Genomic DNA, 24,338 nt, shown 5'->3' with positions numbered 1-24,338 from the left:
TAAGCATTTAAAAAATATTAAAATAAAGTTAGTGAAAAATATAGGGAATCACAATTGTTGAATTTTAATAAATTTAGTAGAAAATATGTGTGCACAGAGTATAAAAATATTAAATTGAAGTTAGTAAAAATTATATAAGAAACATAAGTATAATTGAAATATTAAAATGAGAATGAACAAAGTTAGTTATATTCAAAATTTATAATACAAATAGATTGATACAAAATGAGAGCAATAAATGGAAAATCCCAAAATGGCAAATAGCCAAGAACAAATTTAAAAAACAGATTTTATATGATACATTAAATTATTATTTTTATATTATTATACTTAATACATGAAATTATCTTGTGCAACCTTACATGTTATTCTAATTAATAATACATTGATAAACATCATGAGTTGCATTGAATTATTTTAAGCATCTTAGAAATTATAGTCCAACAAAAAAATTTAGAAAAACACACACACATATATATATATATATATATATATATATATATATATATATATATATATATATATATATATATATATATATAAAATAGTAGTTTAATTTATTTTTCTCTTGATATCATCAAGCTATATATTGGTTAGTGCCACCAAAGATTGACTTCAACCTCCTTACCTGTTGTTCATCCAACAATGTGATCTTTGAGATTATTTCAGTTGGTAGGTCATTTGCACCTAATGCTACACTAACAGTTTGAAATCCAGGATTTGCGCTGTTTAAGCTAACAAATGCGAGAGCAGGAGTATCACCAACGTTAACTTGAAAATGAAGTAAAGTATGAGGAAAAATCATAACATCATACTTATTTAATATTTTGTAATACGCAGTATTATTTGTTCCAATAAAACCGGCTATGATTGTTCCTTCGATGACAATAATAATTTCTGACACTCTGTGTGTGTGAATTGGAACAACTCCGCCTACTGCTATGTCTATCCGTGACATGGCAAGGTCTAAGCCGTTTAAGGCAGGAAATGTCTCATCAGTTGCTGGTACGACTGCTGAATTAAAGATTGTAAAGTTACCGGAATTACGGAAACCAGTGAAAACAAAGTCATCTGATGTAAGCTTATCAGGATTAACACAAGGGTATCCTGCCGGAGTTTTTGGAAGTTTTAAATTTGATACACAATAATCAACTACATTAAACTCTGCAATAGAGAAAGGAACAAAGAGAGTGAAGAGTACGATGATTTTAAAAAATTTCATGTTTCAATAATTTTTATTAATTGATGAGAACGAAGGTGCTTTGTTCAGTATCTTTTAGTTGCCAAAATGTGTTCCTATTTATAGAATATTGATGTGCTTACTGTACGTACATTGGGCTTCATTTTAGATGGGATTAAGGAAAAAAAAAATGGTGTCAAATTATTTTTCAGTAAAACATATTTTATAGGTTTGAACCCTACTCATTTCTGTGGAAAATAATACATTAACCTACTCATTTAGAATATATTTAAATATATTATTTAATTTTGTTTTGGATTTAAGTGATGTCAATTGAGCTTAATGATTACATACTAGATCCGTCCATGAGTTTTAGTTATGTGATGCTACTTTACGCAAAACTACATGGATAACACTATATAAGTTTGAAGGGCGAAAAATTTAAAAGAAACATAATATATTTTTTTTTTATCTCTTTTTCCTTCCATTCTCATTCTTTCCCTCCTCTTTTCCTTAAGCTCCTAAGTTTTAGTCCAAGCATAGAAATAATGATTTAAATCAAATCTAAATTAGTTAATCTTCACATCTTTAGTATAACACACAAAAATAATTCACGATTAGTGCAAGTCAAAACAACTACTATAGATTAGTTACAAAGTTTTTCTACGTCAATTTAACAACATGCTTAGAGTCCATTGGAGTTGGTTATTCAATTGGTCATTCTTATTTTAGGTCAATTAATTAATAGTCAACTCGGGTATAGTTAACTGTTAGGGTTTCAAACATCGGTTCAACTTGGATTTTCATTCAGTCTAACTTGAATTTGTTTATGTTCTATATTGAAATAATTTCTCATAATTTGAGTTTATTTTGGTTTGATTCATTCAAATATCGAATATCAATCTTTCAGTTTATATATCCATTATTTTGGGTCATTGATATATGCATGCTAGCCTATTTAGTTGGCTTGAATTTCATGTTAATTTAAATAAGTCGTCTAAAAATATTTATTTATTTTTGGATAACAAACAATATAATACTATTAGTAGGTTTGGTAGATGACATATTACTAAATAAAGTGAAAATTTGCAAATTAAAACAAGATTTTTGATAAAATGTAAAAAGAAACTTTTCCTACAAAAACCTTTTAATGGAGTTATCTTAAGACTTGTATCCCTTCCATATTCTTAATATTTTGTGAGCTCAAATCTATTTAGAGGGGTTGGTGGATGACGTGAGGAGATGTTCATTGCCCTTTTTTATTAGTTTACAATTTTTTGGTGTAACAATCTTATATTGGTTTGTAATTTTGCTATGTAGTCCTGAGCTACTAATTTGTATTTTGTTTTTTTTTTGGCTTAAATTTTTATTGAAGTTCATATATTAAATGGTTTATGTTCTATCGCTATTGATACAAGTTTTTGTTGAAGTTCATATTAAATGGTTTATTTTCTATCGCTCTTGATTTGTATCAATGCTTTTTTCTATAATAAATTTTTCTTTTACAAAAAAATCTTATCAATGCCTTTAATTTTATTTATTTTTAATTTACTAGTATAGTATTGTCGTATGCCCAAAATTGTTTTTAGTGAATTTTATCATTAGCAATGGAAAATTTTGAAGAGTAGTGATATAGGGTTAATTTTTTGAAAAAGGTCAAATTAAAATACTTTTTAAATGTTTTTAGGAAATTATCCAATGATGAAAAAGAGAGCACGCAAAGAACTATAAAAGTTAGGGCCCGAACAGTTGACCCAACCTGCTAACCCCACTTGAACCTAACTCAAAATAAGTGAGTTTGGGTTGAGACTTTTGACCCAATTAATTAAATGGTTCGACCCGACTTAATTTGTTTATTAAATGGGTTAGGTTCAGGTCAAAATTTTATACTCGAAAAAAACCTGTATAACCCATTTAATTAAATGTGTTAATTTCGAATTAAATCAATAAGTATAAGCTAAACTTAGTTCATTTAATATTTTCTTATTTTTCATAATAAAATACAAAATAAACAACAAAAAAACATAATGTTATAATTAAAGCCTAAAAAACTATATTTAATCAACGTTAATAACCTTAAAATGAAAAAAAAAATTATAAACGGGTTAAGTGGGTCGAAATCAGGTCAACCTGTTTATATATGACTCAAACCTAAACCCAACCCAACCTAATCTATTTAAAAGGCCTGATAAAAATACGGAGATTTTTACACAAATTTCCACCGAGAAGGTCAAATTTGTAGAGCATTGACTTGCTCATAATAGCTAATTCGTGTCCATTTTTCGTTGTCTTTTGTACAAAAAGAAGGAGACACTCACCTTTTAATTCAATGTTAAAACGACCAAAATACAATTAAAACAACCACTCATAAGTGTGATCTAAAATTAACTCAATAAATTAAAATCAATTTAATTTGACTTAAAAAAATAACTTATATATAAAATTTAAAATTAAATTGTCAAGATATTTACATATTTTAAAAAACTGAAACTAAACTAATCCGAGATATCAGACACGCTTGGACATCCAAATGGAAATCTCAATGTCTACACCTAACATAAGAAGAAACAAACAATATGAAGAGAGGTTGTATATTGTATCAAACTTACTCGTGTCATGTATATTGATTTTAGAGAAAAATTAATAAATTTATAATCGAAAGACAATACAACTTAATGACAAAGATTTATCGCCCTTTTTTTTTTGTTTCTCTTGTCCATGTATGTGTATTTGGGATATGGTCTATATAAATACTTCAACAACACTTATTATATATTTCCCATTCTATGTAATTATCTCTCAAGTCTCAACTATAACCCTATATAGACCTAAATAGTTAGTTGTTAACTTGTTATTATTCTCCTACTCTAGAATCTTCCATTGTAGATCTCTAATGAAATTCATCAAGAACTTTTTTTTATCAATTAATTAACATGTTACACTCCAACATAACATACTTTTAGTGAATATATTTTGTGACATTACTTTAAATGTTACTATTTTAAATTTTTAATGGTATATATAATAGATTTAGTGATATTTATTAAACCTTTTAGCTGCATAATAAAAATAACAGAAAAGCTTATCGCGATATATATAGGATCTAGTAATATTTTTCATAAATGTCACTATAGACCATGATAACAATTACATATGTCACTAACAGCCAAATAAAATGTCAGTAAATTACTTTATAGTGGAATTGAAAATAAAAACCAATAATTATTACATAAAAAATAAAAATCAGTGACATTTGTTTTAACGTCACTAAATCAGATCCTATATAGCGAAAAGTTAATTTTATTGAAGTGTTACACCTATAAAAGACGTAACACACGAATCTTAGTAAACTCTTCTTCCAGTTGTTTGCATTGATTTAACATTTTTGCACTTAAATTTGCGAACTTTCTTAATTTGTGATTTTTCCCTCAATCAAGGGTCTTAAGTCTTAACATTATTCTTGGCATTTAAAATTCTTTTTAGTAGAATTAAAAGTCTAATCTTGAAATTTTAAGAGACAAATTTTTTAATAAGTTTTGTCTGTTGTGTTCATCTGCGTGCTAAATTAGAATAGTATAATTCAGGTGAACTTTAATCTCAATTTATAATATATATATATATATATATATATATATATATATATATATATATATATATATATATATATATATATATATATATATATATATATATATATATATATATATATATATATATATATATATATATATATATATATATATATATATATATATATATATACCTATATATATATATATATAATTTTAAATACTTATATTTACTAATTTTCTATATCATGGTTTTTGTAAATGGATTGCTCAAATATAAATCAAATAATTTTCGCTTGATTAGTACATAATTAATTGAATGTAAATTACAAATGCCTCTTTTTTTCATTTTTTTAATTATTTGACATATTTTATTCGTTAGTGTTTTATTTTTATTCATATATTTATTTATGCCATATAAAATTTTACTAATCAGGTGAAATTAGATATTTTTTCAGTAATATTGATGGTTTTGCGTTTGAGAACAACCAATTAATTAGATCTAAAGGTTTGTTTGATGTAATTGTGTGATCGATAGTCTAATAGTTTATTCATAAGCTGATACATATTATTTTATGATTGATTAATCAAATTAAGTTTTACAATTGATTTATTTACTTAACTTAATGCTGTAAATATAATTAGATGTATGATACTAGTCTGTTAGTCCATTAATTAGTACTTTATAAGCATGCGCATATACTTTTTAAATTTATATATTTTTTTTATTATAATTAGATTTTATATACTAATCGTTTTCAAAATATGTTTTCAAAATATCTTTGAGACAAAAAAATATGATTTATGATTCCCTGCAATTACTAATCATCGTGATGTCCCTTCCTCAGCCCTACATTCTGATTCTATGTGAAATCAACTTTAACAAAATGTTTAAGTGAACAGTTACAACTTTACATATACTATATAATTTAATATATATACGTTTTATCGTGAAATAATGTATGTATAATTTTGTTATCTCCAGTTAGAAAACTCTTACATTATTTCACTATAAAGAATATATGTAATAAATCAATACGTAGCACAAAATACATAGAATATTGTCCAATATAATTTTTAATTATTTGACCTGTTTTAATATAAATTTATTAGTATATATTAACAATTTATAATTTTTAATTATTTATAATCATAGATATTAATAATAAAAATAGTGCACATATATGTGAAATAGAACATCATGAGCTAGGGCTCAACGTATAATATTTTGATAAGCGCAACACTTAAACTATTCGGATCTAAACATAAGATTTCGATAATCGACGTCATTCAACAGAAAAACATACATTTTATTTATCTAATATTTTTCCTTATTTAAATTTGAACCTAATAATAGAAATTATTAGAGTATTAGATCATTGGTGCCATTAAAGATTGCCTTTAACCTTCTGACTTCCTCCTCATCCAACAAAGTGATTTTGGAAACAATTTCAGTGGGAAGATCATTAGCACCAAGTGCTAAACTTGTAGTTTGAAATCCAGGATTTGCGCTGTTTAAGCTAACAAATGCGAGAGCAGGAGTATCACCAACGTTAACTTGGAAATGAAGTAATGAGTGTGGGAAAATCATAACATCGTATTTATATAAGGTTTTATAATACGCAGTATGATTTGTTCCAATAAAACCGGCTATGATTGTTCCTTCGATGACAATAATAATTTCTGACACTCTGTGTGTGTGAATTGGAACAACTCCGCCTACTGCTATGTCTATCCGTGACATGGCAAGGCCTAAGCCGTTTAAGGCAGGAAAAGTGTCGTCATTTGCTCGAATCACAGAAGATTTAAAAACAGATTCTGACGTGTTACCTGGAGAATGAAATCCAGTGAAAACAAAGTCATTAGAAGTAAGCTTATTTTCATCTATACATGGGTATCCTCCCGGGGTTTTAGGTAAAGTTAAATTTGCAACGCAATAATCGACAACACTTTGCTCGGCAATACAGAAAGGAACAATGAGAGTGAAGAGTAAGATGATTTGTATTAGATTCATGTTTTTAGAAGAATTTTGAAATGTAAATGGGATTAACATAAATTGGTTGTGAAATGTAGTGATATTGTGTTGTTATTTATAGAATTTGAACATTCATTATGCAAATCTGCCCTGCCCGTATAATTTTTAATTAAGCATTAATTCTATTTTTTCTTTTAATTTTTTTCTCTGGCATTTAATTAATTTTGATACTCCTATGTTCCTACCACCTCATATTACTAGATATCTCGTGTCAAATCATGTTTGTTGTATTGAACCGTCTACATATCGTGTATGTCATGCATCGTGTCAAATAAAGTCGTGTTGTGAACAATATTATGTTGTGTCCTGTTGTACTTAACCACCAAAAAATAACATTTAACCATAGAAATCATGTTGTGGTTGGTCGCCCATTTGTCGTGCCTATCATACATCGCTCGAAATCTTGTCGTGCCAAATAATATTGTGCATTGCCGTGTAGTGTCGCATCTCATGCAGATCGTGCTTGGGCGACCTGCGTGTCATCTCCGCCCACTTTCATCTATGTGACCTACCTTGCGATTATGAAATATTTTTCATTTTTATTTGTTCTGCTAAATAATCACTTCTATTGATTTTGCTTTTTTTTTTTTCTTTCTTTTATATTTCATTTATACAATTAACTTTTTTCTAGTACTTAAATAAAAATGCTTGATAGCAAACTCGAAGACTTTACGTTTTTTAATTAAAACAAAATTTCAAATATGTTAGACAATACTTCTATCATAGTGGAAATTATTTCCTATCGATACCATAAAAAGAGTTGTCCCAATATCCAATATTTGCATCTTTTTTATACACTAACGAGGGGTTTGGTATATGATGGGAGAAGGAGTTGACTTAGTTGAAGTGTCTATTATTATGTATACTTTACAATGCGGACTAAAAAATGACAATTCTATTAATGACAATTCTATTAATATTTTGTAGATTTTTAAAAATTATGATATTTTTCTGATAATTTGTATCTTAAAATACCTAATATACACTAAGATATACTAAGTAATTTAATATTAAGACCTCTATTTTTCTGACAAATTCTATGAATGTCTGTGCGGTCGAACATGCTCAGAACATTCCATGTCACTTTATAAACTTGAGGGTAATTCTACTATTACTAATTGGTTTTAATAGTTACACATCTTGATTTATTGTGGGTTACCTCTTCACTTTCTTGTTTAAATTACATAGACCTATTTTTTAAATGGAAAATGATATATACAGCTCTAAAGCTATATATAAGAAAGAATTGCGTATGCAGAGGTGGATGTGGGGGCACACATGGATCGAATTAGAAACCAAGAGTTTAGGGACAAACTAGAGGTAGCCCTTATTTCTGAAAAAATGCGCGAAAATAGATTAAGGTGGTTTGGACATGTGCAGAGAAAGACTTTCGCCGCCCCTATGAGGAGGGTAGAAAGCACTATAGTAGAGGGTATGAGGAGTCGAGGAAGACCCAGGAGAACTTGGGATGAGCAAATAAAAATTGATTTACATGAGTTTAATCTCTTTGAGGGCCTGACTAGGGTTAGGGGTAGTTGGAGGCGCCATATTCATGTTTTAGACTACTGATGTCATCTTAGTTTACCTTTTGGTGTTCTTGTCTTCTTGCTTCTTTTGTTTCTTATTATTAGTTTTTGTTTTTTGTTTTTTTAGTTGGCTCTTCTTATTTATTCTATGTATATGCTTTTAATCTATCTTTCCCGTGTAGCTACGTCTTCTTCTCTTATTCATCTTCTTCTTCCTTCTTTTTTCTCGAGCCGGGGATTCCTTTGGCCGCGCTCTCCTTTATGAGTATGAGTTGTCGACGTCTTTCCCTCCCCAGACCCTGTCCATAGTTTTTTTATGAGTGGGATACACTGGGTAGGATGATGATGATGATGAATTTAGTATTATTTTTGCTTTGGAAACATAAACATTTAATTATATTTAATTATTTTAACATTTATTTTTTCTTTGGAAGTTAAAGTTATTATATAAAACAATAATTGTTTTTTAATTTCTAAATTAAATTCTCTTGAAAATTTAAAATTATTAATGATAAAGAAAATTTATTAATTTTAATTTAGAGCCCTTAATATCATTACCCTTTTTGAATTTTAGACTTTATTAATTGGTTTGATCTATTTTCTTGTGTTGTTTTTAAAGGAAAATTTATTGTTTTAATTGTCTTTTTGTATATTTATTATTTACGTATTGGAATTAACTTAACATAATTTTTATTAATTTTATTAGTATTCCAATCATGGTAGATGTAATAGTCTCAAAAAGTTTATTTTATGTATTAATAATTTTAATGAAAGGCGATAAATTTATTGTACACCCTCAATTGACAAGGTGAGTATTGGTTTCACCGGATAGCTAGCAATTTATTTTAGTTTCAAAAACCATTTTGAAGTAAAATCAGTTTTTCTTATTCCTATGTTAGTTGATAGTTAGTTGCTAAGTTAGTGGTTTAAACTAATAGGTGGGGCTGAATAAAATTTGGGATAAATTGCAAATTAAATTAGATTAAATTATAATTTAAGTGTTTAGTTTGGCCTGTGGTTTAAATGGTCAGGTTTAAATTTTTATCCATTTTCAATTGCTTTGTATCCATTAAAAGCTAATGTTTTATGTTTTTGCGTAATTTATGCTTCTGTCCATTCCAATCGATTAAGTTACATATTTTGTGTTAAGTTTTATGTAATTATGAATTATTATAGTTTAAATGGTAATTATGATTTACATAGATTTAATTGAAGGTACAAAATATTTGCATATCTTAGGAAAATATATTTTAATAGCAAAAGACCATTGACCATATCAGACCAAATTGTTGTAGAACTATCTGGTCTAGAAAACTTTCAGAACAAAACTTCTAGTCTGGTCAGATTTTAGTGTCGAACCAAAATAAACCGAACCATGTGCACCTCTAATTATAGGCCCCTAACTATTATATATATATATATATATATATATATATATATATATATATATATATATATATATATATATATATATATATATATATATATATATATATATATATATATATATATATATATATATATATATATATATATATATATATATATTGTAGGCCCCTATTTATTAAACTATTAAATATTACAGCAAGTCTTGTATGAGACCGTTTCATCATGAGACGAACCCATACAAACAGCCCATTAGAAAAAAACATTTAAAAACAAAAATTTGAATTGTATAGGGAAACAATTTCTTTTTAAGCATTTGGACTGACCCAATTGAGGCCATCTCATGGTGAGACGGTCTCAATAAAAAATTAGTGTAAATTCTTTTTTGAAACTATTGTATTTTTAAAAAGGTAATTTGGGGTTTCAAGTTAAGAATTTGACAGAGAAGTAATTTAGTTGATAAATTTTTGTTATTACAAGATTTTTTTTTTTGTTATGAATATGATTTTGGTAAATATTAGATGGGAAGATTGAAATTGAAAGTAAGCATTAAATAATTTGATTGTTGGGTCTTTTTATTAATTAATGGGAGCTGCGATCGTCAAGAATCAAGCAATCTTTAGTTTATGTGATGGTTATGGTAAATGATGGGACGAGAACAAGTAATATGAGGAGGGTTAGGGACTTAGGGGCTCAAAAGGGAAGTATTACCTAATCAACATGTTCCATGTCATTTGGGTGCACTAGGCCGGTCAAATACTACTAAATTGATAGTCTCTCCGTTTCTTTCTAAATGTTTGCTTTTTGTAGGTTTACTAATGCACTAATTCAATCTTTAATATATCTGATTATGTATTATTAATATATAATTATAAAAATTAGATATCACAGCTTATGTTGAAATGAATTTTAAACAAGATTCTATTTGACTATATGTTTTAATTTATAGATTAATAATTTATAGATTAAGAATAAATTACAAATTAAAAGTAGTTGATGAATAGTATACAAAAAGTAAATGAGACGTTTGAAAAGAAATAAAGAGAGTATCATTTATGATTAATTAAAAATTGAGATTAACTAAAGAAATTTATAAAAAATTTAGATTATTTTATGTAATTTTTCTTTAATATATATCATATTCTCTTTATTCTCTAATAATTTTCTTATTTAGAATATAATTAAGAAGGAACTAAAAAGAGTAATAATAAAGAGATAAGGTCTCATAAAGAGTAATTATTGATTGAAATAAATAATAATAATTATTATTATTGTTTGAAATCATAAAAAGAAGTAAAGGGGTTAGTAAAAAGATAAAGGGAAAATAGTGAGAAAATGGGTTCCATTAATTTGAAAAATCAAGTAATATGTTAGGATTAAAAAATGTAAATATATGATATTTTGAGAAAACTATAATACGGGAATAATCTGTGTTGTCCTTTCATTAACTCCAACCAATATTTATATAATACAAGATGGTAACCGTAGAATTAGTAAAAAACCGTCACCAAAGATAATGAAACTGCTGAAAGTGTGATAATGTAACCGTCACCAAATATACCAAACCGTCACCAAAGATAATGAAACTGTTGAAAGTGTGATAATGTAACCGTCACCAAATATCTGATGTATACCGCGGAGTGCACATATCCTCAATACCCCCCCTCAAGTTGGAGCATGGGGTTCAAAAATGCCCAACTTGGACATAAGTAACTCAAATTGGAACTTTCCGAGAGCCTTAGTGAAAATGTCCGCCAATTGAGAAGAAGTAGAAACATGAGATGTTGTAATCAAACCCTCGGAAATAGCATCCCGCACAAAATGACAATCAACCTCAATGTGCTTCATACGCTCATGGAAAACCGGGTTTTTGGCAATATGCAAAGCAGACTCACTGTCACAAAAAAGGAGAATAGCTTTGGGATGATGAACTCCCAAGCTCAACAACAAACCTTTCAACCATTTCAACTCACAAGTAATGGCGGCCATAGCCCTGTACTCTGCTTCAGCAGATGATCTAGAAACCGTATGCTGTTTCTTGGTCTTCCAAGAAATTGGAGAATGCCCAAGAAACACAAACCAACCTGTCAAAGACCGACGAGTGAGAGGGCAAGCCGCCCAGTCAGAGTCACACCACCCCTGTAAAGAAAGCTCACTGTCTGCACTCAACAAAATACCTTGTCCAGGAGTACCTTTCAAATACCGAACTACACGCATGGCAGCCTCCCAATGATCAATGCGAGGCTCCTGCATAAACTGAGACAAAATATGCACCGAGTATGCTAAATCTGGGCGAGTTACTGTAAGATAAATCAGACGACCCACAAGCCGTCTGTAAGGCGCAGGATCGGAAAGGCGATCTCTTGTAGCTAGACCTAGTCTTTGGTTTTGTTCCATAGGAAAGCCACAAGGTTTCGCCCCAAGTAAACCGGCCTCAGAAATAATATCCAACGTATACTTACGTTGACAAAGAAACAAACCCTGTGAACTTCTAGCAACTTCAATACCCAGAAAATATTTCAAACAACCCAGATCTTTCATTTTAAAACAGTCACTAAGATATGCTTTGAAAACACCAGTGGCAGCGGAATTATTACCAGAAATAATGAGATCATCAACATATACTAAGACATTTATTTGAACTGTGCCTTTAGTATAAGTGAAAAGAGAGTAATCAGAGTAAGATTGTAAGAAACCATACCCTTTCAAAGCAGAGACCAACTTAGCAAACCAACAACGAGGGGCTTGTTTCAAACCATACAAAGACTTGCGAAGACGACACACCAAGGACGGATCAGAACTCTCAAAACCAGGAGGGAGTTTCATGTAAATCTCCTCGTCAAGATCACCATGAAGAAAAGCATTGTGAACATCCATTTGATGAAGTTCCCAATTCTTAGAAGCCGCAATAGCAAGGAAAGCGCGAACTGTAGTCATCTTAGCAACGGGAGCAAAAGTCTCATAATAGTCAATTCCGACCTGCTGATGATTGCCCAAAACAACCAAACGAGACTTCGAACGTTCAACTTCGCCATTAGACTTGAACTTGGTTTTGTAGACCCACTGGCTACCAAGCGCACGCTTACCCGCGGGTAGATGTTCCAAAGTCCAAGTTCCATTGTCCTCCAAAGCCTGTATTTCATTCTGCATAGATTTTTGCCAATCCAAGGTTTTCATAGCCTCTTTAAAAGATTTTGGTTCCTTGTCAATCACAAGGGCTGCAATAAACTTCCTATAATTCACAGAATACTTATGACAATGTATGTAATGTGCCAGAGGATAAGGATTACCTGAAGAAGCATGATTAGACCGAGAGTTTGTAAGAGACGGATTATGAGCAATGACGGAATGAGTAACAAATGGTTTCCCAGAAGGATCAACAAAATCACGGAGCAAAACCGAGGGATACTTATCCCGAAAACCACGACCCAAAGGCTCCGGAGAAGAGAAGTCAGTGGTAGGCTCAGGGGACAATGAAGCAGTGTTGTCTGGCTGCTGTGGCTGCTGATCAGCAGCTGAAGGAGAGGAAGACGCGCGCTCCTGCAGTAGTCCATTACCTACGCTCGGGGAATCTGTAGCGTATGGAGCTGACTGCTGCGAATGTGGCTGCTGCAAAGGAGAAATAGCTGGCTGCAGACAGTCCGCATCTAAAGTTTCTAAAGTCTCAAACTCCAAAAAATCATCATGAACAGGAATAGGTCCATCAAAAGTATTAGGAGCAATATGGACATCTTCCGGGGATTCAAAAGGGAACACATCCTCAACAAACTTCACATCTCGGGAAACAAAAAACACCTTTGAATCAAGATCATACACTCTCCAACCTTTCATACCGTAAGGATAACCCACAAACACACACTTTCTACTACGGCTAGCAAATTTATCGCCATGAGTTTGCTGATTATGCGCAAAACACAAACACCCAAAAGTACGTATGGCATCAAAGGAGGGGGGTTTGTTAAAGAGGATTTCAAATGGTGTTTTGTTGTGTAAAAGTGGAGTTGGTGTGCGATTAATCAAATGAGCAGCGGCAAGGACACACTCCCCCCAAAAGTAAATAGGTAATTTGGCCTGAAATCTCAAAGCTCGGGCAACAGATAAAATATGTTTGTGTTTACGTTCCACTCTCCCATTTTGTTGAGGCGTACCCACACAAGAATGTTGAAAAATTATTCCAGTCGCATGGAAAAACTCAAACAAACAATTAAATTCATTACCATTATCACTTTGCACGATTTTAATTTTTTGATTAAACTGACGATCAACCATTGCAACAAACATCATAAACATTTTAAAGACCTCCATTTTATCAAGAAGTAAATAAATCCAAACTGCTCTAGAATAATCATCAACAATTGTCAGAAAATAACGAGCCTTACAAGAAGAAACATGTCTATACGGCCCCCACAAATCACAATGCACTTTTTCAAAAATTCTAGAAGCTCTATTAGTACTCAAAGGAAAACGAACTCTAGAGTGTTTAGCACGCATACATACTTCACACCCCTTATCTAAAACATCTCTATTATTACGAAGTTGAGGAAGCAACTTTACTACTTTCTCGGAAGGATGACCCAAACGACGATGCCATAAATCCAGGGACGAAGCTTCAATCGCACCCACTTGAGGAACCAATTCCGTATTGCTAAAATAGTATAATCCGTCTCTCCTAGTTCCCGTCCCAATCAGCTCCTTCGTTGGGTCCTGTATGACATAAATGTGTTGAGTAAATTGAACAGTACAATTAAAATTGTCATTAAGCTGTGAAATAGAAAGCAAATTGCAATGCAAATTAGGAACAAATAAAACGCCTGTGAGAGTGAGTTTATCCGACAAGCGAACAGAGCCAATTAAAGAAGCATTAACAATGTCACCATTGGGCAATCCAACAGGAAAATTAAAACTCTCAGTGTCGAACAACCAAGAAATATCTCCTGTAACATGATGTGTAGCGCCAGTGTCAATGATCCAAGAGGTGGAATCAAACTGAGGTGGCGGCGGTGGTGGTGTTTCACTGTCCACCATTTTACTGAAAAAATCCTTGAGAGAGAAAAAAAAAATTAGTGTTTAACGTGGCTCCGATACCATGAGAAAACTATAATACGCGAATAATCTGTGTTGTCCTTTCATTAACTCCAACCAATATTTATATAATACAAGATGGTAACCGTAGAATTAGTAAAAAACCGTCACCAAACCATCACCAAATATCTGATGTATACCGCGGAGTGCACATATCCTCAATATATTTCTTGGTAAAATATGTTATGTTAATGAGGTAAATTTTTATCTAAAAGATATCTCAAAATATAACGATTGAAAAGAAATTTATGAACATTTTCATTGAAGAAAATAAGAACAAAAAAGTACGGAGACTAATGGAATATAATATTTCTCTCATTTTAAATTACTTACGGCATTAGAAATGTTTAATTACATATTAATCATTCTTAATTTGTAATTAATTTTTAATCTATAAATTAAATTACAGTCAATTAAGATGTTTGATTCGTCTCAATGCAAAGAATATTAATATTAAATTTTTATAATTTTTTATTATATATAATTAAAAGTATTAAAAATAAATTAGTACCTTAGACAAAATAAAAAATCAAATCTAGCAAATATTTTAAAATAGAAAAATAAGTAATATCCTTCAAGGTACCCTCCATGAGCCACATTTTTTCCCAACAAGTGTCATAAGGAAGCATAAGGGTTATTAACTACTTATTACTAGGTTGTATAACACCCTTATCTAACATTTCTTAATTAGCTAATTCACCAGTAAGGATATCGATTTGTAAGAGTAAAGTGGGATATCGTTCAAGACCTTAAAAATTTTACGATTCAAAGAATTTACTTTACGTATCTATATTAACTATAATTAAATAACATATAATTGAGATTTTTGCTAAATAACATATGAGGTTGTAGCCTTTTTTTTTATAAGGTTTTACTTTTTAATTATACTGTCACTATCTTATTAAAATTCCTACAATTTATTCTAAACTTCTCATATTAAAAATCAGTGGTAGTAAGGACGATACATAATATTGAGCCCTCCATGCGAAGATTTAATGTCCCTATATATGCTACAACAAAAAGTCTTCAATTTATGAAAAATATCAAATTAATTATTTGTAGTTATATAGCCTAAAGATATTTGACTTATGTGACATACTTTCGATGTTAGAAAGCATCAAGCATGGTTACATGAGCCATAGGGCTGGGGACCTGGAATATTCCAACAACAATTCACAATCAATTACTGCTACATTAGTATGGCTTCTAAGATGCATACAAGTTCGATATTATACAAGAAACTAGAGCGGTTCAAAATAAATTTGACAATTTAATATTAATTTGACCCTATAATTAATCTCGACTTTAAAATAGATTTACAATTGTAAAAAGATTATGGTCATGGTCATCAACCCAGTTTCCCACATAAAGTCAGGGTCCGGAGGAGAGGCGGACAAATTATGCCGTACCCCCTAAAGGGAGGGGCAGAAGAAATGCATTCAATAAAAAAGCCAAGACCCTTGCACAATGAGAGATTGATAGCACCAAGATAATGTAAGAGAATGAATCTGTTCGCGCAGACGACCAATATGAATAAAAGACACGATTGTAAAATGTATCAAAACATTTAACTCAAAATTAATTAATGCGATCACCTAAATGAATACTTCTACAAGAAATTAGTGGTATTCTAACACAACAGTCAAATATCTAACTTTCAAAAAGATTTTTCTATGAATCTTATAATACGCCAAAGAAAACAATGAGAAAGAACAAAATACATGAATTTTCCGTCCTTACTTTATGAATATGTATGGTCATTACACAGATAATGTATGCTACTATTGGTTTTGAGACTTGTAACCTTATCTTCTGCTGCTGCTTACTTGGCGTACTATGTACCTGATTTCCTAATGCTGCAATTCCTAATTATCAACACCAAAATCACACAATCTTATACAAGTGAGATTTGGGTAATTAATTGTTGTTTGTTGAAAATGTAAAGGTAAAAAGAAAGAATATGTAACAAGAAGCTACGGCATTGTTTAAAAAACTAATATCCCTCTTATTTACTATTAATGCATATTTGGTTTTAACATTGGGGACTCTTTGAACGCATTCTCCTTTATGGATATGGGTTGCTATCTTTCTTCCCTTCCCAGACCCTGTTCATATTCCCTATGAACAGGATACACTGGATATGATGATGATGATGCATATTTGGTTTTGACGCGTTTGTCAATGTATTATTTTAATTCTAATTATCTGTAATTGTGTTTGGGTAAAAATTATAGTAAGTTGATATTATAAAATTTACATCAAGACAAATTAAATAAGGTCTCGTTTGACTATATTTTAACTTATAAATTAACAATAAAACACAAATTATAAGAGTGATAAAATAATAATGTTGAAATAACAAATGAGACAATAATAGTGAATACGAGGGAGTATGACTAGCCGATGGAGTATATGATAGAGTGTGTAGTATGACATATCCTTTGCTATATCCATCAGACTAAGGTTTTGATTGAGTTAGTTTTTTGATATGCTCATCAAATTAAGTTTTTGATTGTGTTAGTTTTTGACATGGTACCAAAGCTAACATGACAAGAGGTTACGAGAATGATCCACCCTTCATTTCAGGGGTAATTTTAACACTATATATGAGAAGAGCATGTGTTGCATTCATATTTTTAGCCCAGAGGACCCTTAGCTTGCTCAAGACATCATGATAAAATATATAACTGTTCATGCCTTCTTGGGCATCAACAATTTGATAAAGCTTTTGGTTAAGTTCGTTCTTTAACATGGTATTAAAGGTCATGGATTCAAATCTCATCATTCTCTTACTTCAAGTAGAATATTTAACGTCAACTATACAGAGAGAATGTGCTTTAATTTTTGGTTGGCTCTCATGTCAAGGTACGTAGTAGAGTATTGTATGTAACATACAATGACGCTTCAACCATCAATTTAGCTTTTGGCTAGCTTAATTGCTCAACACAAATCTTATAACGAAAAATTGTTAGTAATACAAAAAGAACCCATAAAACATTGGCGAAGCCAAATGGGGATGACAAGGGCCCGACTCCAAAGCCTACTCTCGTATTTTATTTTTGTTGCTTAGTTTTTTAGTTCGATCTCTTTAAATTTTTCGAGTAAATTTAGCTAGTACTTATATAATCTTCATAATTTTTATTTTTTGGCTTCCCGTATTTTGTAACATGTCAATCTTTGGATGTCTATTCAAATGATGATAAATTCATTTACAAGGTTGCTAATTATAGTAATCATTAGAAAGTCATTGTTAGAAAGTAATCATATATTTTACAAATTTTGAAAATGAAAAATAGGATAATTTTGACCATTGCAAGAGAACAATACTTAATTTAATGATTAAGAGTAAAAAATGAACTTGGCCTTATTGGCGCAGAGGATGAACCAAAACAACAGCATATCCCTTGCTAAGAATGGGCATAAAACCCATAAAATGGGTAATTCATAACATCCACCAATTTTTTTGTGATTTAAGTTTTGGAATTACAGAAAGACTGGCATTGACTCTTATATTTTCTTGAGCTGTCTAAATTGGCATGTTCTTCTCCCCATTACCATGCCATGTGATTATAGCTAGGACCACCCATTTACTAGTTTCTGTCAAACATGCATATATGACACTTTTAGTTCTGTTAAAACAATTTTATGACATTTTAGGATACTAAACTTTTGATAAAGTTGTAATAGGACATTAGTGAAGTGCACATAAATACGATGAGATTTTTGTTGGGATAATTAAAAATGGTGTGCATACTTTATAGATTATTGAAAGCCTTCCTTTCATTGCCAATGGTTTTGGAATGGTATCTCATTGGCGTATAAAGTATGTGCACCTTGTACTTTTTCGATTATATGCTAGTAATCTGGCATTGACAATAAAGCAATGCCGTCTATTAGGGGGAGCAGCATGAGCTATCGCTTAGGGCCTCGATTTATAGAGGGCCTTATATTTTTGCTATATGATTAAAACTAAAATGAGGACTATTTGTGTATTGTGTAGCGAAATTAAATTGATAGGCAGAATATTAAAATTTAATTTATTTACATTCAATCTATTTTTTAAAAAATAATTATATAAATTGGTTAATAAATTTGTATTATCAGCTTGTATTGAATGATTAGGATATATTAGTATAAATTATTGTAGGTGAGCAATATAATCTCTCTTGATAATTTTTAATTTACTACTTTTATTATTAGTTCAATTAAGATGATGATAATAGTGGTTTAAACTTTAAACTTAAAAGGAATGACTTTTTGAATTTATGATTAATAGTTGTTGATTCCATGTAATTATAAAATTTAGCAATACTTTAATATATTGATAAAAAATAATTGTACTAATTAAAGTCTTGATGAACAAATTTACAAAAACTAAAATATAATAGAACGTAATTTTAGATTTTAAGGGCCCATAATTTATTTTTTGCACAAGGCCTTTGAAATATCGGAGACGGCCCTGCAATAAGGCCAACTAAAATAGCTCAATCCCAAAAACAATTAGTTATAGGAGTAGTCTATCAAACTTATATGATAATCAACCTTTCTCTAATACTTCCGTGTGGAATTACATGTGGATTTTTTGATAATAATGTATCAAATTCATGAAGCAAACGCTAAAACCTACCTATAACATAATACAAGAATATGATTTTGGTCACGAAAGCGTAACAAATGCAAAATGGCTTGTGCAGAATTGTGCACAAATTCATAGTCTAATGATCAAAGCTTTAATGGAGGAAGACAATAAGTTTTTCTCAAAAAGGTTGCAAGACTCTAGTAGAAAAGTTGATAGTGAATTATGTGAGTTTTCCAACTCTTTTTAAAGTTTGATTCAAATCAAACTTTTCAATTGTCCTATACTTTGTCAAAATACTTAAAACAAGATTTCGGAGTATTTGGCAAAAGATAACCAGCATTCGCTCACCAGTATAACAAAGTGTGCGTGCTTGACGTTTCATCCAACTTGACTATGACTTTTTAATTTCTTAGCTTCATTTTACATAGCAAATATAAAGCATTTATGCGACAAAGCTGTTTTATCGCTTATTTTATCACAAAAGGCATTTAGCGACAAAATATGTGACAAAACACTTTGTCGCTTAATTTTTTGTCACCAAATATAATTTTTGTCGCCTATTTTATCACTAAAATTCTTTACAGGTTATTAAAAAAAGTTGAATATTTGTCATTATTGTTAAATAATAATAGTAAATATTACCATTTTTATTTAACAATAATAACATATATTCAATTTTTTATAAATAATATATAGACACCAAAAGTGAATAAAATTAAATTTTAATTAAAAAGCAAAAATATATTACAAAATTATTTACATTAATATAAATATATAAATAAATATATATATATATATATATATATATATATATATATATATATATATATATATATATATATATATATATAATTCAACATACAATTGACCATTCAAATTTTGAATTCAAAAAGGTTTAGGCGACAAAAGTTTTGTCGCGTAATAGTTTGGCGAAAAAATAAGCGACAAAAAGTGTTTGTCGCCAGCTTGTGACAAAGAATTTTATCGTTTATTTTGTCGCTAAATCTCTTTCATCAGAATTATGTTTTGTCTCTAAATTGATATATTTTTGTAGTGTTATTTCATAACTCAAGGCCTACATTGGCTTCTATGGCTCATCGAACCATCGAACATGCCTCTTAAATTCATCTTGCACGTATTTTCATGATCCCTTATAGTTCACTCGCTCCTAGGCCCTAGCCCATTGTAACTTAATTAGACTACATCAACCATGCTAAATAGACCGTTAAAATGTGCCAAATGTGTCAACACAAACTAGGAATATACTGTAGCATATATACTTGAAGAAAATTTAAGCCTTTTTGCCTAATGATCAACTAGATACAACATACTTCAGTTAAATTTCTTTGTACAATTAACTTTCAAAATCTTACTATTCTAAGCATGCTTAGGTTGCTAATTAATTATGTGTAAAACCAGATGCTATTATAATATTAAGATGGCTATTAAATTATATTTACTTCTTACTAATGTGAAGCTTTAGATAATATTTACTACTAGCTATCAATTAGAATTAATCTTTTTGTTAACAAAGGGTCATGTTGCATAATGCATACATCCTAACATTCCAAACCTCTTTAGGTATTGATAGTCACTTAATGAAATTGGAGTTATAAAATATTGTATCCCGATCATGCTTAGTTGCTAATTAATGTTAAAAAGATAGCTCAGCTATACTGCAAGCCAAGATAATTAATATCTAAGATTTCATCAGTCATAATCATCCTGTTTAGAGATAGACGAGCTGGTCATAATCAAAACTTGAACGACAGCCTGTAAGTTATTATCAACACATTACACAACCTTAACTATAGTTAGTTATAAACATTTAAAGAACCAACTCAATGAAAAGTTTAAGTCGGCGCCGTCTCCGACAGTTTAAAGGCCCTGAGCAAAAAATAAATTATGGACCCCTAAAATCTAAAATTACATTCTATTATATTTTGGTTTTTGTAAATTTGTTTATCTAGACTTTAATTAGTACAATTATTTTTTATCAATATATTAAAGTATTGCTAAATTTTATAATTACATGGAACCAACAACTATTAATCATAAGTTCAAATAGTCATTCCTTTTAAATTTCAAGTTTAAACCACTATTATCATCATCTTAATTAAACTAATAATAAAAGTAGTAAATTAAAAATTATCAAGAGAGATTATATTGCTCACCTACAATAATTTATACTAGTATATCATAATCATTCAATACAAGCCGATGATACAAATTTATTAACCAATTTATATAATTATTTTTTAAAAAATAGATTGAATGTCAATACAATAAATTTTAATATTCTTTCTATCAATTTAATTTTGCTACACAATACACAAATAACCCTCATTTTAACTTTAATTATATAGCAAAAATATGAGGCCCTCTATAAATCGGGGCCCTGAGCGATAGCTCATGTTGCTCCCCCTAATAGACGGCCCTGGTTTAAGCTTAATTATGATTGAGATCCCAACATATATTATATACTCTAATACGTCCCCTCACACAAGAGCCTTTTAGGCTAGAAGTTTGGATGTACTACAAGCCATTTTAATTCCTGAAGCTGAATATTTCACTTGATTGAGATTCAAACCTCGACTTCTTGTCACACTAAATTCTGATACCATGTTAAGGAAGCAATTTAACCAAAAGCTTAAGCTAATAGTTGAAGTCTCGGAATATGTTATACATGTCAAGGAAGTAACTCAACCAAAAGTTTAAATTGATACTGGAGGCCCCAGAATATATCATATATTCTAACACGCCCCCTCAAACAAGAAACTTTTGGACTAAAAGTGTGGATGGACACAGGCCCTCCTCATACCAGCGCTGAATATTCCACTTTAAATAAGGGTGGTTAAGATTTAAACTCGTATCCTTATGTCACATTAATATCTAATACCATATAAAAAAATCAACTCGACTAAAAATTTAAGCTGATAGTTAAAACCCAAAATAAATTATATACTCTTTTAACAATATACTAACATAAACATTACACTAACAGATTAACTATTACTACTCTACTGTGACACAAACCCAAAAAAAAGACGGACACTCTACAGTGTATATATCAACTTGCAGTTAAGGTCGAAAAAGTTGTACCTTGTCGTGACTCAATAAAATGGGGTCGACTCATCACATGCACAAGAAAACGCCCTATTTTGTCTCCATAAACATGTGAACCCCTTTTGATAACAATCCATACTTCATCTTCCTATATAAACCCATCACAATATGCACGAAACAACATCCCTAAACCCTATCTTAATTCTCTAAAATGTACCTTCCGCTTTTCATCTTTTCCCTATTACTTTCACTATACCCTGCAAATGCAGGGGACTACTGTGTTGCCGACCTAAAAGGCCCAACAAACCCATCGGGCTACTCCTGCAAACCCAAGGTAACAGTCGATGATTTCGTGTACCACGGTCTTGCCACCACCGGAAACACCACAAATCTAATCAAAGCCGCAGTAACACCCGCATTCTCAACCCAATTCCCGGGTGTGAATGGATTGGGACTCTCGATTGCTCGATTAGACATCGCGGTTGGTGGGGTTATCCCATTCCATACACACCCAGGTGGGTCTGAAGTCCTTGTAGTGATTCAAGGGACAATTTGTGCTGGTTTTGTTGATTCAGCTAACAATGTGTTTTTTAAGACCTTAAATAAGGGTGATGTTATGGTATTCCCACAAGGGTTATTGCATTTTCAGATAAATAGTGGGAAAATACCGGCTATTGCTTTTGTAAGCTTTAGTAGTCCAAGTCCGGGTCTACAAATCCTTGATTTTGCTCTATTTGCTAATCCTTTACCTACTGATATTATTGCTACTACCACTTTTCTTGATGCTGCTACTATTAAGAAGCTTAAGGGTGTTCTTGGTGGTACCAACTAGTTGGGAAATTGGGATAGCTTGCTAACTTTTTTAGTAAGCCTTCATTGAATTTCTATTCATCCTTTTATTTATTTTTATTTTTTTAGAATGTCAAATTGTGAAAAAGAAAAAAAATAATCCCTTAATAGTTGAGTATGTATCTTTGTTTTTGTATTTTTGATTGTTTGGGGTATGTGTTATCCTTGTATTGTTGGTTCATTTTGTTTATATTTACGAATTCATTCAAATGTAACTGTGTTTCAGATTTTACGGACCTTTTTATACTTTTTGTGTTTCATAATTTTGGCTACATTACGGTTATTAAAATTATTCATCTTCCAAACTTATTAGGAGCATCTTATACTTTTATATAAAATATTAATTTTAAATAGAGATATAATTACATGTTATTAGTAAAATAATAATATTACTTATAAAATATATTGAGAATTTTAGAATAAATGTTTTTAATGAAAAAATCGATTGTAAATATAAGTATTAATTAAAGTTGTCATATTTTTAAAGGTAAATATGAGTAATCTTCCAAGAATGTTATTATAATGATTTTTTATCATTCTCAAAATAATTTTTGATTATCATATATATTTTATTTCATGATAAAATATTTTAGAAATTAAAATTTTATTGAATAAACTTTAGCGAAGACTTCAATATAAAAAAGCAAATACATATTCTAAGAAACATTAATAGAAAATCTTATGTAACTTTTAAATTTAAAAATTTAATATTCCAAGAAAATTTAGAAGAACATATCTAATTATCATATAATACTCCTCATATATTAAGAAATAAGTTAATGTTAATTTTGTTAAGAATTATTCCATATGGCAAATCACTATAAGATTGTCATGTGAAATTTTACAGTCTTTTTATTATATTGTATGTGGTAAATTTGTAAGAACGAAAAATATAGTCAAGTGAGATCTTATTTTATTCGTCTAACTCTAATCGCGTACATTTATATATTAAATTATTTTTTATAATTTTTCGTTATGTGTAGCTCTGATCTAGATATACTTATCAAACTTTAGATTGCATAAAAAGTTAAATGTAGCAAGTATAATAGACAGAATAAAGTATATT

The 24,338-nt window shown here is 30.0% G+C and overlaps 3 protein-coding genes across 3 annotated transcripts; 1 reads left to right on the top strand and 2 right to left on the bottom strand.

Moving 5' to 3' along the window:
* Window positions 1-571: 571 nt before the first annotated feature.
* Window positions 572-1,222, bottom strand: LOC130815234 (auxin-binding protein ABP19b-like). The gene has a single exon (XM_057681625.1). The coding sequence runs from the start codon at window positions 1,220-1,222 to the stop codon at window positions 578-580; it is 645 nt and encodes a 214-aa protein (XP_057537608.1). The 3' UTR covers window positions 572-577.
* A 4,762-nt stretch (window positions 1,223-5,984) lies between these two features.
* LOC130815255 (auxin-binding protein ABP19a-like) lies at window positions 5,985-6,778 on the bottom strand. The gene has a single exon (XM_057681659.1). It carries the CDS (start codon window positions 6,761-6,763, stop codon window positions 6,113-6,115), a length of 651 nt encoding a protein of 216 aa, XP_057537642.1. The 5' UTR covers window positions 6,764-6,778; the 3' UTR covers window positions 5,985-6,112.
* A 15,823-nt stretch (window positions 6,779-22,601) lies between these two features.
* Window positions 22,602-23,499, top strand: LOC130815496 (auxin-binding protein ABP19a). Its single transcript, XM_057681985.1, has one exon. It carries the CDS (start codon window positions 22,635-22,637, stop codon window positions 23,253-23,255), a length of 621 nt encoding a protein of 206 aa, XP_057537968.1. The 5' UTR covers window positions 22,602-22,634; the 3' UTR covers window positions 23,256-23,499.
* The last annotated feature ends 839 nt before the right edge of the window (window positions 23,500-24,338 follow it).

Source organism: Amaranthus tricolor, chromosome 6, assembly GCF_026212465.1.
Source record: "Amaranthus tricolor cultivar Red isolate AtriRed21 chromosome 6, ASM2621246v1, whole genome shotgun sequence".
Classification (NCBI taxonomy): Eukaryota; Viridiplantae; Streptophyta; class Magnoliopsida; order Caryophyllales; family Amaranthaceae; genus Amaranthus; species Amaranthus tricolor.
The sequence above is the reverse complement of the archived record's forward strand: the minus strand, read 5'-3'. Positions and strand labels throughout refer to the sequence as shown.

Coding starts and splice junctions, on each gene's coding strand:
- LOC130815234 (XM_057681625.1), bottom strand. CDS start 1,222: ATGAAATTTTTTAAAATCATCGTACTCTTCACTCTCTTTGTTCCTTTC.
- LOC130815496 (XM_057681985.1), top strand. CDS start 22,635: ATGTACCTTCCGCTTTTCATCTTTTCCCTATTACTTTCACTATACCCT.
- LOC130815255 (XM_057681659.1), bottom strand. CDS start 6,763: ATGAATCTAATACAAATCATCTTACTCTTCACTCTCATTGTTCCTTTC.